Consider the following 18,230-nt stretch of genomic DNA (forward strand, 5'->3'; position numbering starts at 1 on the left):
TTATTGTAAATATCACTTTTTAAGAACATGAGACTTGTCTTTAATTTCCCTAACATATGTAGAAAGTTTTTTCATCACTAGAAACAATTTAACACAATATAATACAGTCTTATTTTATTTCTCACAGAGATCTTCACATTTTTACTAAAATGTTAAAGGAAATTCTCTCCAGGGTATGTAAAAATTAAGTTTATTTTCCAATTAAAATGTCACTTTCTTTTGTTTCAGACTGGCCATTTCAGTTCTTGAGAAAAATATTATTTTTATACATTCTACTTGAAAACATATTGCCTGAATCCAAGAAATACCTTTTAAATGTCTTCTGAAATCCGAACAATGCTAAGTATTTGAAGCTGTTATAAACATTTCGAATTTAATCTTTTGAAAATGTACTAAATCCATGATTCAAGTGGCCAGATAGTCCCATGTTTAACACTTTATTTCCATAACAACATTGGGCTTGGGGGTCTACCTTTGATTTTTACAAAAATAACCTTATCTGTAATTATTAATCAATAATACTTTCTGTATTATAAGGAGAGGTTAACGTTTGCACCTGAGGATTTTAAAAACATAAACTTATTGGTGCTGATAGGAGATGAACTCATCTTTAAGTTAGAGGGTTTATGAATATGGTTACTTGCCTCTGCGACAGCATGTACACAACCCTAAAATTGCTGATCATTTCAACATGTGTTTGGCATTGTAGAGACAAAATAACCTGATTCTTGATTCTATTTTTTTTTGTTTCTAGTGTTTGGATTTTTTTTTCTTTTTTTTTTTTACTTTCTAAAAAATGTAAACATGGATGACGGTGAGGATAGAGATAATAATGATGAATATAATTGGGAAGTGATATTTGAATATATTCAGAAACTCTCATTTTATTCTTTTCCCTCCCTAGCAGCATAAAATAACAATAGCTTTGTCAGGGTGTAAATCAAGCACTCATTTTATTTTTGTTGACTTGTCATTTTTTCAAGCATGTGCTTTTATGCAACATTACCAAATAAAGCATGTTGTATTTAGTGCTTGATAAGAAGTTAGAAAGTAATAAATTATCATCACGTTGCACTTTATGTTTTGCATGTTTTATGCACATTTCTGGCTGACAGCTTTTAAACATTTATTGTATTTCAAATTTCCAGTCCAAATTTTTCAACTTGTAAAATTGAACTGAGTGAATTGATGTCATGAATATCTAGAGTAAAATAAAATTTGTACTTAAATTTGTATTTTTACTTTCCTAATCTAAGAAATCTTAGATATCTTCTTTTTCAAAAGAACTCAAGTCTTGATTGATAGGGAAACAGAGACCATCATATACATAAAGTAACACCAAATGTTCTGTCATAACAGATTTCTAACTAATAACAAACTATATATTTCTATTTTATATAGGATAAGCTTGCTCCAACTTGGATGGGGTGGAGCGCTGGTTCCTCCCCTCAGCCCTTTATTATGGGTACTGTATTACCCCTTTTGCTACCTTTCATCCTTTCACTGTGCCTTTGTGTAGTGGGATGAGGGAGGGGTTGGGAAGGGTCCTATCACACCACAGTAGGGAAAATACACTATATTCTAATCCCCTATTTTCAATTGTCTTAAATTTTCTTTTGAGAAAAATACCTTTGTGAATTTACTCTCTGTGGATTTGGACACCAACTGTTGATATCTTTATTAAGTTTCACTGAATATGATTTAGTTTTGTATATATGGAGTTTATTCATTTATGGGGAGATTATCTGATCGGTGAGGGTGGGGGTTTAGAATGAATGCGTGAAAACCTTAACTTGTCAATTGATGATGCTGTTTGAAGCATAAAAACCCTTGCCATTTTTTTACACTGGTCTGGGTCCTGAAAACGGCCCTCCAGATACCAGCATTCGATTCCCTGCCTTGTTGGTATATGTGAGAAGATGCTAGGGTTCAATATTCCAGCTTTCATAAGGCTGGTATTGATGATGTGACCATATTCATTTTTATTAAGTGAAAAGTTATGAGGGTTATTTTCAAAATGTAATGAGGCAAAAATATATTAAGAGTTGAGTCAGCCCACGTGATTTGTGTTTTAAATGGGGAAAAGTTAATGTAAAGAGATCCACATATTTGAATTATACAGACTAGAATACCTACATAGAAATAAAACAGAAATGTCTTATCATATGTATCAAGTAGAATTTAATGCATAAACTCACTTCTTGGCATAAATCACTCCCAAATAACTTTTTAGGATCTTAGAAGATGTCACAATGAAAACATAAATTGAATCTATAAATATGAATCTATAAAAATGAATCTATATTTTGTTTATTCTTGAAGTTTAAAAATAATGTAGAAGAAGGAGATTTTTTATTTTTGAGAGAGATAAAGTTGGAGATTTGGTTGGATAATTGTATCATGTCTTTCTAAGATAATTATCTTAATTAAAGCCCACAACACAAATGTAGTCATTAGATTTAAAAAAAGATTCCATTATTCTTCTTCATACTTAAAAATGTGTGATTTTATTTTGCCTGCTTTTGATTTTTATTCATGTAGTTTTTGTATTTACATTAAAGAAGCATTAGAATCCATGAGTAGTAGTATTTGAAGTTCAGAGATAATTTGTTCAGACAAGACATTTCTACATGTATCAAAATTCTTAACATTAATTTGTATACTTGTCAATCCTTCATTTTGTGTTGATTTAATAAAAATGCAGATAATGAACCAGATACAGAAAGAGTTTTTTATAAGAATGGATTGTGCTAGAATAGAGAAATTCAATTGATGACGTTTTGCAAAACATTTGTGAGAAGCAATCTCTAGTATTAATTTATTAAGACGGTTCCTTCCTTAGACATCTTCTTTTATGCATCCTGAAACTTCAATCTGTTCTTTCCAATTTATTCAGGCCATTTCTGCCCAGTGCCTTCACCTCTTGGGAACCAATTACTGCAGTTCCCTAGAGCCTGAAAAGAATTAATACACCTCCCTCTGTGCTGAACCAAGAAATGGCGTGGGGCTCTTGGGAAGGGACAATCCTTTCTCTGATCTTTATTGCTTAATTTAATGAAATTTTAAATATGCTGGACCTTTGTATAGTAACTTTCCCAATACTATGCCAAATGTTTTCCAACATTTAGTTCTTTTATCTTCATAAAAATAAACCTTTTCTCTGGACCCAATGTAGGCCAATGTTGCAAATCATTTCCTGAAAGATGCTGCCTCAGAGTACTTGCTTGCATCATGAATTACAGAGAGTTCATTTTAACACAAAACTAATTCCCAGTTTCAAAGCAAACCTCTCAAACTTATTGGCTAACCCCTAATTTTTTGTTGTGCCCGGCTCTTTATTCTCATCTCATATACAAAGTAACATTAAAAATTCTGCTTTCATCAGTAAATGCTAAGCTAATCTTTACTCATTCATTCAAACATTTTTTCCCTATATTCAAAGTACCCTGTTATATTCCCATATTCGAAGCATTCAAGACCTTGGAGAACTCACAAATATATTTTTGCATCTTAAGTTAGAAAAAGAAAAAGTCTCTTGTCTGTCAAGATTACAGGAATGCAATTAACTCGAAGCCAGAGCAATGTGGAACCAGATAAATGGAAGCAATTCTAAGGAGAATGAGTGAGGTAGAATGGAACGAGCAAGCACTAGATGATACTTCTAGTCTACTTTCTGAACTTAATCTATCTTAGCTCATTTTTCTCATTGCCAACAGAGAACACCATACTAAATTATCTCTATGGTCCTGGCCAGCACTGGAATTCTGAGTCTTAAATTCAAAAGAGGAAACGCTCATCTTTATTTTGGAAGCTAACATGGAGGGTGAAGTGAGGCTCCATGAAAGAAGTGCTACGTGAACTAGACCTTGTAGAAGAAAGAATGTTCCAGAAAGGGGGATACTGGGCAAGGGATTTCAAAGGCATCTCAGTTGTCTGGTAATTGTATCACTTGGGTTGGCATGAGGGTAGGTGGCTAGGGAAGTTTAAACTAGAAATGTACATTGTGGGGTGATTTGAATACCAACATAAGGAAAATATTTGATGATCAGTGGGGATCCATTAATTTTAAAGTGAGACTTAGGGAAGATAAATTCATATCACATAGATGAAAGGAAGGAGAAAGTTAGAGGACTCTGACAATAGTGCCCGTATGAATTATTAGAGGCCAGAGCTAGGATGAACAGTGAAAGTGGGAAAGAAGTGACAGAGGTGAGAAAGGGCTTGAAGAAAGAAGTGTGGGACCTACAGATCGACATGAAAAGAACTTCAGGAAATAGGTATAGGTCACCAGTATTCTACCCAGGCTCTGTATTGGCTGTTGTAGGTAAAAATGTGCGTTCTAACGTGTACTCTGTGTATACACAATAAAAATAAGGTGTTTTTATTTTTATTTTTTAATCTGGATGGTAGGCAAAATATTCAGAAAAGGAGGGAAATAACTAACTTGATTCCAAGAATCAAATTTAGGATCCAAGAGAAATCTAAGTGTATCCACACATTTAAAATGAAGTATAAAATAAGGATTTATTTGATCAACTGTATTACTGCAGACAGGCAAATGAGATAAGGTAAGGTGCCATGTTTCAATTTGGTAGACAGCAGAGGCTATATCACCTGGATCTGCCTGGATGACTCCACCAACCTAAATGTTTATGCTATTTCCTTACCTTTGCCAACAGTGGTTTTACTGTTTCCTTAGGCCCACTTAGCACACTGTTTTTGGAACCCCAGAAGGTCTAGGGTTCTTTGCAAACTTTAAACACAGCTCAGAAGCATAAGGAATTGGCTCATGTATTTGTTTTTTTCAGACAGGCAATCAAAAAACTTTGCTCTAAAAATACACTGGCATCAAATTGCAGATAGAAGATATTTTGATGCTTATTATTTACGATTGACAAGAATAACAGAAGTACATAGGTAGAAGTAACTTAGTTATCAATGTTCAAGTCTGAGGCATCCTCTGCCACTTATGAGCATCTTAGGGCCTACCTTTGTCTTCCCTCTTAGCTACTCCCATGCAGCTCCAATGGGCACTGTCAAGGAGCGAGCAAGGACAGCCATCCCTACAGTGTTGCCAAATATGAAAACTCAGATCTTTTCATCTGGGATCCAAAAATTAAGATAAGAGGGAAAAAAAAACATACTCCCATAGAAAAAGAATAGATCATTATTTAGTACAGAATTTGATGTTAATCACATCAGATTTGGGACCTATATATGGCATCCCTCCTTTTCTTCTTTTCCTAAGAAACCAATTTCTATTATGTTTCATTTAAAATAAGTTTATTGAATTAAACTCAGTAAATGAAACAACTGACATGACTGGAGCTTGAAATAAACGATGTGATGATCTAATGAAATACATAATGCTAAATTGTCTTGCTTCTTATGCAAAACTTATTATTAGTCTTAGCAATGCATGAATAATTAAGGACAAGACTATAGTAGGCATTTATCAATATTTTTATATTTATATATCTGAATTTTTAATTTATTAAAGTATATTGGCCAAACCAACTTGTGTCCAATATTTTAGTTTCATTATTTAATATATTGCCTTTTTTAAAATTAATCTTCTGTATTAGGTTTCCTACTTCTCTTTTTTCTAATAAACAACAAATATTCTAATTTCATCTGGCAGCAAATTCCTCTGATTTTGCCTTTCCTTTAACCTTTTGGTACTTCCCCCTCTTTTTTAAACTTTTTTTTCTTGTTTCTTTTTTATATCGTCTGTATTTGTTTCCCTGAATGTATTGCTTAAGAACAAATGGATTTCATTTTAAGATTTTTTACTTTGCTTTTAAGTGTCCTAGAATAGTCTCGATACTAAAAAAATAAATAAATAAATAAATAAAAATAAAAGAAAAAGAAATACTAAAGATTACTAGGGGAATGTCTTCCTTTTTAACAAACAAGAATTCTGACTTTTCTTTTTTTCCATTTGTGTATTAGGTGGTTGTGAATGCCCTTTTAGGAGCAATTCCATCCATCATGAATGTGCTTCTGGTTTGTCTTATATTCTGGCTAATTTTCAGCATCATGGGCGTAAATTTGTTTGCTGGGAAATTCTACCACTGTATTAACACCACAACTGGTGACATGTTTGACATCACCGAAGTGAATAATCATTCTGATTGCCTAGAACTAATAGAAAGAAATGAGACTGCCCGATGGAAAAATGTGAAAGTAAACTTTGATAATGTAGGATTTGGGTATCTCTCTTTGCTTCAAGTTGTAAGTGAACACTCTTTTCTCTGAAATTTGTTTATTGTTTGGAATAATAACAAAGTAATGACGTACATCTAAGTTACTAAGAAAAGAGTTTAGTTATTACAAAGAAAGTTTATAACATGCTTTATTTCTAATTTTGATTTATGAGTACAAGTGTATGAGCCCAGATGGGTGGCACCTTGGGTCCTTGTAAATGCAGTGCAGACATAATTGATAGTGACGAGCTATTTCAGTTCTTCCCAAAGGTTTTATTCTCTTCCTGCTCATATTGCCCTCTCTTCCCATATGAACAAGTTGGTTAATCATTAAGTTTGCTATTATTTTTCCTATTGCAACTGGAAAGCTTTTTTCGCTGATGGATCACGCTGCCCAAACATACACACTTCACACACCTACCTGATTGGATTCTAACTGATAGGTGGCAATTAACTGCTACTGAGTTGTATGATTTGGATTGAAGATCAGGGAATGAATGATATTTAGGTTTTAGGGTTAGATCCTCATAGTAAAATGGAAATAATACAGGGTAGTACCTGAACACAGAAATGAAATACAAGCAGCTGTGGTCTCACTATAAAATGGCCTTTCAGTGCAACTATTTAAGTCTGTTTTATCTAAATATTCATGCTTCTTACTACTGGGTTTCTGAGCCTGATTTACACAAGAGAAAAATAGTTCACAGTGTATGAAAACGCAAAAGGTGGTAGCCCTTTAAGGATCTGCATTTGATGCTGCTTTTGGCAGGAGCTGCCTCTCAACAAAGCAGTGGCTAAAAACAGAATCTAGATTGTTTGAAAAACACAGAAAGATCCTGCTCTATTTTGGCCCCTGAAAACTCAGCTTTAAAAAAAGGCTATAAAAGTTCTTTCCTTGTGTTTCGACAGAGGCTTTAGAGCAGAAATCCATTTCTACTCACCAGGATTATGTTTTTAATTGCTCAGCCAGGAGACTAACCAAGCAAACAAACCTGCACTGGTCAAAACCCCCTTGTACTATGATACCTTTACACGTTCTTCCCATCTTCTTGTTGGAATTCCTCTTTCTCTTCTAGATGTTTCTGACTTACTCTGAATGTTTATGCAATTAAAATAGGGATTTCAAAAATCTGGCAAGTATGAATTCTTTAAATATTATAGTGGACACACGATGACATTTTCTTGAGAGTTTATCCTAACCCTTAATTAATAACCACACTTGTAAATATCACTAAAGTATATCACTTCCTCCATAAAATTGAGAAAAGAAAAAAAGATTTTCAAGCAATTCCTTAAAATGCTAAATAATTCTGGAATTGTAGGGTAAAGCTCTTGCATGAAGCCATTAAATAAATTCCACCACTGAAGAAACTCTAAAGTACTACTTTATAGTTGGCTTTATACAGAATCACCTCTGTTGATGAGCAACTCACTGAAATGTTTCCTTGAATCACTTTCTATTCCTATACCTAGTGTGTAATGGACTTGTTCTCAGCCATTGACATTCAACATTTCCCTCTCTGACATACAAACAGCTTCTGTTTTATAGCTAAGAATCATTAGTTTCTCCTCACTGCCATCACACGCACCCTTCCTTGGCTTTCTTCCCATGACATCACCACTTCACAAGTGTTAGTGTTATGAAAACAAAGATGTGTTGGGATACAGTTGCCGAAAGCTTTGCTAGACTTGTTTACTGCCTAAGAACAATCCTCTCAGGCTTCCAGGGTTAAAATGTATGTCCTATGACAAATAATAAATTACTATAAGTTATTAGACTTAGGATCTATCTTGAATCTGGAACATCAAGTGTCTACTGTATTTTTTCCATTTTTGCCCATATTAACTCACTTTCATTAAAAACTACAGAGGAAAAAAATAGAATAAAGGACTATTTCTGGATGCTATGCTTCAAAATTCTTAAAAGAATTGTTGCAATTGTGACTTTATATAATCCCATATGATCCTCAGAGTGTTATGATCAGGAGAAATGGTAAACTTTCAGTCAGTGTCATCACCTGGCCGATAGATTTCAGCGGAGGACTGGAGATCTAAACTGTAATTGTTTTGTTGCCACACATATTGTCAAGCGTGTTGGCATTTGTGAAGCTTTCTAAAAGTATTCCACCAAATTTCTACTTCAAATTAGCATTATTCCATTAACTCTAAGGAATTGAGAAGTATTTGTGAGTTGGTTATCAAGCAGGAGGATATTTCAAATAACCATTTTGTTTATTATGTGTTTTAGAAATGAAAAGCCGTACTAAGATATGGTATTTGTCCAAAATCCATGTAAAATTTGTTTTGAAATGTCTTTCAAAAGTGTTCCTTTTAAAAAAATAGATAAGTAAGAATATTTGTTAAACATCAAGTCTGAATTATTCCAAAGTAAAGCATGCATGTCCTTTTTAATAGGCCACATTTAAGGGATGGATGGATATAATGTATGCAGCTGTTGATTCACGAAATGTAAGTATTCCTTATATCCTGCCCTTTTATAATATTGGTTAGGTACCAAAATTAATTCAACAGAGCATAGCAGCCAGATGGGATGATTCTATGATGACTATTTTTTTTTTAAGATTTTTATTTATTTATTCATGAGAGACAGAGAGAGAGAGAGGCAGAGGGAGAAGCAGGCTCCCAAGGAGCAGAGAGCCCGATGCGGGACTCGATCCCAGGACCCTGAGACCATGACCTGAGCCGAAGGCAGATGCTCAACCATCTGAGCCACCCAGGCGCCCTATGATGACTATTTTTAAAGAGGAAAAAAATATGACTCAAATTAATATTCAAGTATAAAACAGTGTTTATCAGAAAGATCTTACTAAAATAAATCAAAACAAATTCTTTTGATAAGTGACGAATATCCTTCTGTTGAATATTTTTCTATTTTGCTTTCTTTTTATCTACTAATTATATAATCAACAACAGCTTTGGTGTGTAGGAGCAAATGTGAAAAAATATATGATTGCTATCAGTAGTTGAAATGTATAGTTAATTCTCCATAAGTAGACAATGTGAAAAGTTAGGGATGTTGTCCACACAGCCTTAGATTTCTATAATAATCCCTTTCAAATTCATTTTTTTACATGATTTTAGCATCCATAAATGTACTGGAGCCTTTACCAATGATGTTATCACTTCAGTGGTCAACATTTCCTTTAAGTTTGTATCACCAAGGGAAAGACCTACTTTATTTGGTTTCTCCTATAATAGCCTCTTCCAGGCTTCAAAGAGAGAATTGAAACCCATGCTTATTCCAACTCTGCTCTTCAAAACTTTGTAAAAATTTAGTATGTTTTATTAGTCTTCATCATTCTGTTCCGAAATCCAATCTGTTTAGTCTGTTATCACAAAAAATAATTTCTGTCTTTGTAATCTTTAACTGACCCGATAGAGCTCACTTATCTTTTTTGGTGTACACTTTCCATAAGTGGCTTTAGTTTTATGTTGAGTACCTTCCTGATAGCCTCCAGAGTTATGTTATTTCATTTGTTACCACAATTTTGTTTTGTGTGTTTGGTTGGTTTTAACTCTGTTATCTTTAGAAGGACATGAATTTTTAGGGAACTACCTATTGTGACTGATTTACCCTTTATTATGTGATATGTGGTAGCTTACTGAAAACTTACTGTAAGTACAATCCAAAGACTAAATTATCAATTGAGGATTCATAAGATGGATGTCCAGTTATGTTTACTTAATCTAAAAAATTCAATGACTATTGTAATGTTAAAGGTATGATGCTGAACATCTAAATGAATAACTCAATTCTCATTTGCCAAATAAATTCATGCATACACAAATGGTTGTGTCTAAGATAGTCTATACATATTTTCTGAAATAAAATTTTTCACTAATAATTTTTAAATTATTGAAATTCAGTACTAAAAAAATTTACCAAATTTACCACTCTACTATCTGAATAGCAAGGTACTAGTTATATTTATAATTATAAAAATAGATTCTAAAGTGTTCCAATAATTACATTTTTTTTACATGAAAATACCTCTAAAGGCTAATTTCAGAGACTTTGTAGCTGATTCAGAGGGAAAAAGAAAAGTACTGCTAAGTATTACTAGGCATTTTCTTTTCTATTCTCGCAAAAGAGCACCAACGACTTCCAGCAACAAATTGTATTGTGATATTTTACAAACTCTTCTCCTTTGGTAGGTGGAACTCCAGCCTAAGTATGAGGAAAGTCTATACATGTATCTTTACTTTGTTATTTTCATCATCTTTGGGTCCTTCTTCACCTTGAACCTGTTTATTGGTGTCATCATAGATAATTTCAACCAGCAAAAAAAGAAGATAAGTATTTCTAATATTTTCTCTCCCACTAAGATTGTAAAATTATTTGAAATGTTTTCTCCCCTAAATGAATACTTTGATTCAGAAGCCAAGTGAGCATATATTTTAAAATCTATTTTGCATCCTTCCCTTCTGCCACCCACTGCCCATCTCTTTCAGACTATAGAAAGTCAAGAACAACTGTGCTCCATATTCCTGTACATAACTTCACAAAACCTCTCGCCTCTTTTTTTTTTTTTTTTTTTAGAGCCAGGGGCCACATTTTCAATCCTTTGGAAAAGAATAATTTTTTTAATAATAAAAAAAACTAGAAAAGAACCCAAGCATATGCCTCTTTTCCAAGGTCAACTTGTTTTATCCCTGTAATTCCCCTCCTAAAACTATACATTCTAGTGAAAGCCCTTAGAATGTTTGCAATAAATTAAGCCTAAGACATAAACTTCTCCTAGTGTTTCTTTTCCTTCATTGGTTCCTTGTATAATTTCCACTTCCTTCTCCCTGATATTTAATTATAAACTATTAGTTCCAGGTTGAATTGAATAGCTCTTTATTTTATTATTATCATTTATAAAGCCCATTTTATCATCCTAATTATATCTGCACAATATGGAAAATATGAAAAGTAAAGAAATATCATTACTTGGGAGTAATGTACACTTTTATGCTTTTCTGTTCACATTTTATGCTTTTCTGTTCATACTTTTTCTACATATGTTCTTAGTATCAAAATTATTTTATCTATAATTATAAATTCTTGGGGCATCTGAGTGGCTTAGTCAGTTAGGCCTCTGACTCTTGATCTCAGGATCATGAGTTCAAGCCCAGTGTTGGGCTCGATGTTGAGCTCACGCTGAGCGTGGAGACTACTAACAAAACAAAAAAAAAGGTGTTGCGTATAATTACAAATTCTCTTTTTGACTTAACGTAAGTATTTTTCCATTCTGTTAAGTCTTTGTATATACATTAACGTAATTTACCTAACCATCTCCCAACAAATTGATGATTTATGTTGTTTCTAATCTTTAATGATTTAAGTAGTGTCTTGTCAAAAGTCTTAATCAAAAAAAAAAATGAGTCTTTAATTATTTTCTTGACTAATTTCTGAAGTATTTTGCTTCCCCCAAATAATATGCCTGATCATACTCATAATCATACTCATAATAACATCCGTACAGATGTGCCCAGGTCACTGCTAATTTATAGGCATCAAACATTCTATTTTTTAATACTTCATATCTGATAAATGAAAATTTGCTTTTAATTTTAATTTTTATGTCCTTTATTGCTAGTAGGTTTAAACATATTTTTGAGTGCTTTTTGCCATTTTTATTTCTTCCTTTGCTTACTATTCCTTCATCTTATTTATTCAGTATATTTTCTTATTATGAGTGCTTCTGTTGTATGAGATGCTTATAGAACATTCCTGTTCCCATCCCCTTTTATTGTTATTAATATTCTATGGTCAATGTCAGGCTTTTATTTCACTTATTAGCCTGAGTTGCAATCCTCTGTATCTCCCGGCCTATCACATCCTTGCCATACTAATGATCTCTGATGTATCCCCAACTCTTCTACCAACTTAGCCCATTTCCTTTTTGTCCATTTGTTCCAATTCTTGGCAGAGTGAAAGTGGCTTTTTATGAGTAACTTTAACCCATCTTGCAATATACATACTATAATGCACTGCTACACTGGAGTAAGAAAATCATTGTCTTTAACTTCTGAAAAGCAGTATGTATAGCGTTAGGAACTGAGCATTTCATTTCTCAGTGAATCAAATTTTACCATTCACTGAGTATATGGTGTTGGGGAAAATATTTAGCCTCTCAGTTTCTGGGTTTTTTTCTGCCATAAAATAATAATGAAAATAATAAAGTCAATTTTGGATAATTAGAGAATTAAATAATATTGTAGTACCTAAAAAATAGATTTCTTATTTTTCAAATTCAAAATTCTAAGCATAATTATGTTATCCATTTCCTTTTTTAACTGTCCCTTTCCTGTTTTAAGTTTAACATTGAAAAATCATGTGCAAAAGGACACAGTTTTAACCAGTTTTTTATTTTTCTTTTCTATACTTTGGAGGCCAAGACATCTTTATGACAGAAGAACAGAAGAAATACTATAATGCAATGAAAAAATTAGGATCGAAAAAGCCACAAAAGCCTATACCTCGACCAGGAGTAAGAAATACCAAATGATATGGGAAAAAACAAACAAAAACAAAAAATTGCATGGGTTTTCTCTCAGAAGAGATAGCAACTAACATTTCCAGCAGCAAAAATTAGAGCTTCATTAATTAATACCTTTTATGGTAGTGGTAAAAAATTTTTAAAAAGGGAGAGACCACCAAAAAAAAGAAGAAATAGAAAAATGCACCCTATTTTCAGGGGATTTCTAATTACACAACTAGAATCCAAACTAAATGGCAAAGACACATAAGTAGGTGATATGTACAAGAAAAAGTTGATCATATAATTCAAGAGTAGTTGCCAAGTAACCTTAAAGAGAGGAGTAAACCTTGGATGGGGTTAAAATACACGCAATTTTCTGCTTGATTAACAAACTGACAGTGTTGAGTGAAATAACATCTTACTTCCATTTTATTTTCCATTAGAGGTACTGGGTGGGGAACAAAAGAATTCTAGTATCTACTGCTCGTATATATGGCTGTAAAGTTAGAAGTTACTAATGTCTTCAGAAGTCAGGGTCAATAAATACAATTCATGATGATAAATAACAATTCTCATGTTTCCGTGATGAACCAACCAAACAACTCAGTGAAATGGAGAAGGCTTATCCCACACTGTATTGATTTTTGTGATGATGATCTGTGAATTTAAAATAATTCCTGGGGTACATTACGGAACAAAATAGTAGTGAACATTCATATTGTGCTAGCCAACAGTTGCCTTCTTGAAAATGATGAGAAATACATACTGTTCTCTGGTAAGCCTTAACACTGGAAGTAGAAATGGTGAACTATGTGTAGGAAAATGTAAGCTAGAAGATATCTTCAGAGTTCCTGAGTGGCCTTGGAAAATGAGCCAGACAATGGCCTGCAGGGACTAAAAGTGGCAGAAATGGGGAGCAGAGCCACAGATCATTGACAGAGACATAATTTTTGACATCAAAGAATAAGGAATGTCATTCTGGTCTGATTATTCCTGTGTAGGCTCAGCATTCCGTGTCAAGCAGCAAGGACTGTTTGGTGAAAGAACATCAATATTGCCATACATAGGCTTTAAATGCATAATGTTATAAATGTGTTCTTGAAATTCCAAGCTCCCCTTAACAAATCTTTGAGAATAAGACAGATGGAATGTTAATAGATATTATGTTTTGAAATGGCTGCATGGTCCAACTGATCATGGGATATTCTGGTAAAACAAAATTAAGCAGGTTTCTTAACTTCTCATAATCTTAATATGTTAATATGCATTTTGTGCCTCTGAGTGAAGTGTATAGTATGCAATGTTTCTTATCAGAAATCCCCTTTTGACAAGGATTGTTATTCTGTGGAATACATATTGGTAAATAGAAATTTCGTTAGCTAAGTTTAAGAAATTAATGTGTAAGCCATCTTTTATAAAATTCAGGGTCAGTGGTTACTATGTGTGATATTAGAAAGTTAATCAATGCAGAAAGTGCTTATGCAGATGCTATTATGTACAGGAAAACTCCTTTGTTGCTGAAAGCATTTCTGTTTCCCTACAGAACAAATTTCAAGGAATGGTCTTTGACTTTGTAACCAGACAAGTTTTTGACATAAGCATCATGATTCTTATCTGTCTCAACATGGTCACAATGATGGTAGAAACAGATGACCAGAGTGAATATGTGACTAGCATTTTGTCACGCATCAACCTGGTGTTTATTGTGTTGTTCACTGGAGAGTGTGTGCTGAAGCTCATCTCCCTCCGCCATTATTATTTTACCATAGGCTGGAATATTTTTGATTTTGTGGTTGTCATTCTCTCCATTGTGGGTAAGAAGTATTTAAAATCTCTTAAGTTCTGTTTAAGAAAAGTAAAAGTTGGAACATTCAAGTTTAAATTAGAGGTCATGCCACCACTCAGAAATAACTCCTCTGAAATTTTTTATGTATTTCATCCAGGTGTGTTTATTTTTCTTACAAAATGAGGCTCCTACTATATGTACAGAATTGTATCCTAGCCTAACCATTTTAGATTATGGTGAATCTAATGGTAAATTCCCATTCATTTGAACTAGGAATGTGCTATTAACTAAGATAAAAATGTTTGTGACATGTCGAGATTGAGTAATTTGTATAACATCTAAATGCTCTGTTGAGAAGAGAACTAGAAATTGAGTCTGGTACTCGAGAGAGACACTACATTGGATATACAGACATAGGGCCATCAGGATATAGATAGGAGTGGAAGCTGGTGGCAAGATAAAGAAAGGCATAGAGTGAAAGAAAATAAAGATAAGAACAAAATGTTAGCAAATACAGATGGTAGTTTCTTTAAGGGTATCAGGTAGAGATTTTCTAGGTAACTTTGAAATAGGGTTATAGCAATGATGCACAAGAGGATGTGAGCTGGTATAGGACATCATTTTATCAGTCATACACTTCAAAGTCAGGAATGTACAACACATCACATGAGCAATAGCTCATCTCATTAAAGATACAACTCTAGCTCCAGGGAAGTGATGAAGTCTATCTGGGGGCCTGAAGTATTCATTCTTCCCTAAACCAGATAATATGATTGGGCCAACACCTTACCATTCAATATGGGGCACCTCTGTTGGGTAGATTTTCATTCCATCACCCCCTCTGAAGAAGTTGGTCTTATATCTAACCCATATGTTGCAGGTAGCCTTTGATTTCCACACCAATCTATGGTGTAATCAGTTGTGGAAAGGGTACTAAGGTTGTATTCACCTCTCTTCTCTCTCTTACTCCGTCTTCCTCTTTCTCTCCCTCTCTCACACACCCACACATACTTAGACTAACTTACTCTTTATAGAATGAGACAGTGTAACTTGAAAGCACTTGGTTTCCTGAACTCCTCTTCAGTTCAATCGTTATTTCATCATTTAAAAGGCAATTGGAGAAAAAGGCTTAAAAGAAACAGGCTGAGAGACTAACATTAGACACAGGAGACCAGTAAGAGCTTCAGCTAGGATCCTTTTAGAAATGTACCAGAGTGTGTGTGTGTGTATATATATATAATGGAAGTTTAGGCAAGTATCAGGTTCATGGAGAGATGAAAATAGCATTAAAAATTGCAGATACTTTTAGATAGATAAGGATTCAATAGGCAATTTCAGAAAAAAAAATGTATTCATATAAGTGTGTACTTATACCCTTGGCCACTGCTGTTCAGACAGACTTCATAATTTTTAACTTATTTATTTTAGACTTAGTCTTGGGATTTTGTATAAGCTAAAGGTAGTCTTTAGACATCCCTCAAAGACAAAAAGTATTGTAAAATTGTTATTGAATATTGTCTGAGCTTGGAGAGACATAACAAATTACCACAGACTGGGTGGCTTAAACAACAGAAATTTATTTTCTCACAGTTCTAGAGGCTAGAAGTCTGAGATCAAGCTGCCAGCATGGTGGGTTTCTGGTGCGAGCTCTCCTCCTGGCTGGTAGATGGCTACCTTCTCACTATGTCCTCATATGGCAGGGAGAGAGAAAGTTCTCCAGTGTTTCTTCTCATAAGGGAACTAATCCTATCATGAAAGCCCCATTCTCATGACCTCATCTAAACCTAATTATCTCCTCAAAACCCTATCTCCAAATACCAGGCATTGGAGAGTTAGGGCTTAAATTCATATAATTCATATGTTAAATAATTCATATGTTAAAACATGAATTGGGAGGGGCAGTGAGGAAGAAGGGACACAATTTAGTCTATAACAAATACCGAGTTGAGTTTAATATGGAATATCAAAATTAAGGTTTATTTATAATATATATTATATACAGTTATATATATTACATGCATGTCACATTTAAGGTTATGTAACTGAATGTCAGTCTCTAAACTTTACCTTGGAGACTTAACAGAACTGTAATTGTTATTTTAATGGATAACTTCTCCAATGGTTGATATTCTCATTTTTTATCCATAGGCATGTTTCTGGCTGAGCTGATAGAAAAATACTTTGTGTCCCCTACCCTGTTCCGAGTGATCCGGCTCGCCAGGATTGGTCGAATCTTGCGTCTGATCAAAGGGGCCAAGGGGATCCGCACGCTGCTCTTTGCCCTGATGATGTCCCTTCCTGCCTTGTTTAACATCGGCCTCCTGCTCTTCCTGGTCATGTTCATCTATGCCATCTTTGGAATGTCCAACTTTGCCTATGTCAAGAGGGAAGTTGGAATTGATGACATGTTCAACTTTGAGACCTTCGGCAACAGCATGATCTGCCTGTTCCAAATTACCACCTCTGCTGGCTGGGACGGATTGCTAGCACCTATTCTCAACAGTAAGCCCCCTGATTGTGATCCTAATAAAGTTAACCCTGGAAGCTCAGTTAAGGGAGATTGTGGAAACCCCTCTGTGGGGATTTTCTTTTTTGTCAGTTACATCATCATATCATTTCTGGTTGTGGTGAACATGTACATCGCTGTCATCCTGGAGAACTTCAGTGTTGCTACCGAGGAAAGTGCAGAGCCCCTGAGTGAGGATGACTTTGAGATGTTCTATGAGGTTTGGGAGAAGTTTGATCCTGATGCCACCCAGTTTATGGAATTTGAAAAACTATCTCAGTTTGCCGCTGCTCTCGAACCCCCCCTCAATTTGCCACAACCGAACAAACTCCAGCTCATTGCCATGGATTTGCCTATGGTCAGTGGTGACCGAATCCACTGCCTTGACATCTTATTTGCTTTTACAAAGCGGGTTCTGGGAGAGAGTGGAGAGATGGATGCTCTGCGAATACAGATGGAAGAGCGATTCATGGCTTCCAACCCATCAAAGGTCTCTTATCAGCCAATAACTACGACTTTAAAACGGAAACAAGAGGAGGTGTCTGCCATGATTATTCAGCGTGCTTACAGGCGCCACCTTCTAAAGCGAACTGTAAAACAAGCTTCATTTACGTATAATAAAAATAAAATCAAAGGTGGGGCTAATCTTCTTGTAAAAGAAGACCTGATAATTGACAGAATAAACGAAAACTCGATTACGGAAAAAACTGAACTGACCATGTCCACAGCAGCTTGTCCACCTTCCTATGATCGGGTAACAAAGCCAATCGTGGAAAAACATGAGCAAGAAGGCAAAGATGAAAAAGGCAAAGGGAAATAAATGAAAATAAATAAGAATAATTGGGTGACAAATTGTTTACAGCCTGTGAAGGTGATGTATTTTTGTCAACAGGACTCCTTTGGGAGGTCAATGCCAAACTGACTGTTTTTACACAAATCTACTTAAGGTCTGTGCCTACAATAAGACAGTGACCCCTTGTCAGAAAACTGTAACTCTGTGTAAAGGGAAGACGACCTCGACAGGAGGTTACTGTTCTCACTACCAGCTGACACTGCTGAAGATAAAGAGACAAAATGGCTACTCAGACTGTAAGGACCAGTTCAAAGGGGTGCAAACCTATAATTTGTGGGTTGTTTAACATGAAACACTTTAGTGTAGTAATTGTATCCACTCTTTGCATTTCAACTGCCACATTTGTCACATTTTTACAAAATCTGTTAGGGGATTCATCTTTTTTTTAATC

At 34.5% G+C, this 18,230-nt stretch overlaps 1 protein-coding gene across 5 annotated transcripts in view; it reads left to right on the forward strand.

Moving 5' to 3' along the window:
- The window catches only part of LOC118012372 (sodium channel protein type 1 subunit alpha), a 153,413-nt gene extending 135,607 nt beyond the window's left edge, over positions 1–17,806 (forward strand). For all 5 annotated transcript variants that reach the window (XM_035007848.1, XM_035007849.1, XM_035007852.1 and 2 more), the window contains 6 exons: positions 5,953–6,234; positions 8,622–8,675; positions 10,383–10,520; positions 12,599–12,703; positions 14,238–14,508; positions 16,629–17,806. In XM_035007848.1, the coding sequence (XP_034863739.1) occupies positions 5,953–6,234; positions 8,622–8,675; positions 10,383–10,520; positions 12,599–12,703; positions 14,238–14,508; positions 16,629–17,806 (2,028 nt within the window). The remainder of the gene's footprint in view (positions 1–5,952; positions 6,235–8,621; positions 8,676–10,382; positions 10,521–12,598; positions 12,704–14,237; positions 14,509–16,628) is intronic.
- Positions 17,807–18,230: the final 424 nt, after the last annotated feature.

Source organism: Mirounga leonina, unplaced genomic scaffold, assembly GCF_011800145.1.
Source record: "Mirounga leonina isolate KUSES-001 unplaced genomic scaffold, KU_Mleo_1.0 Mir_151, whole genome shotgun sequence".
Lineage (NCBI taxonomy): Eukaryota > Metazoa > Chordata > Mammalia > Carnivora > Phocidae > Mirounga > Mirounga leonina.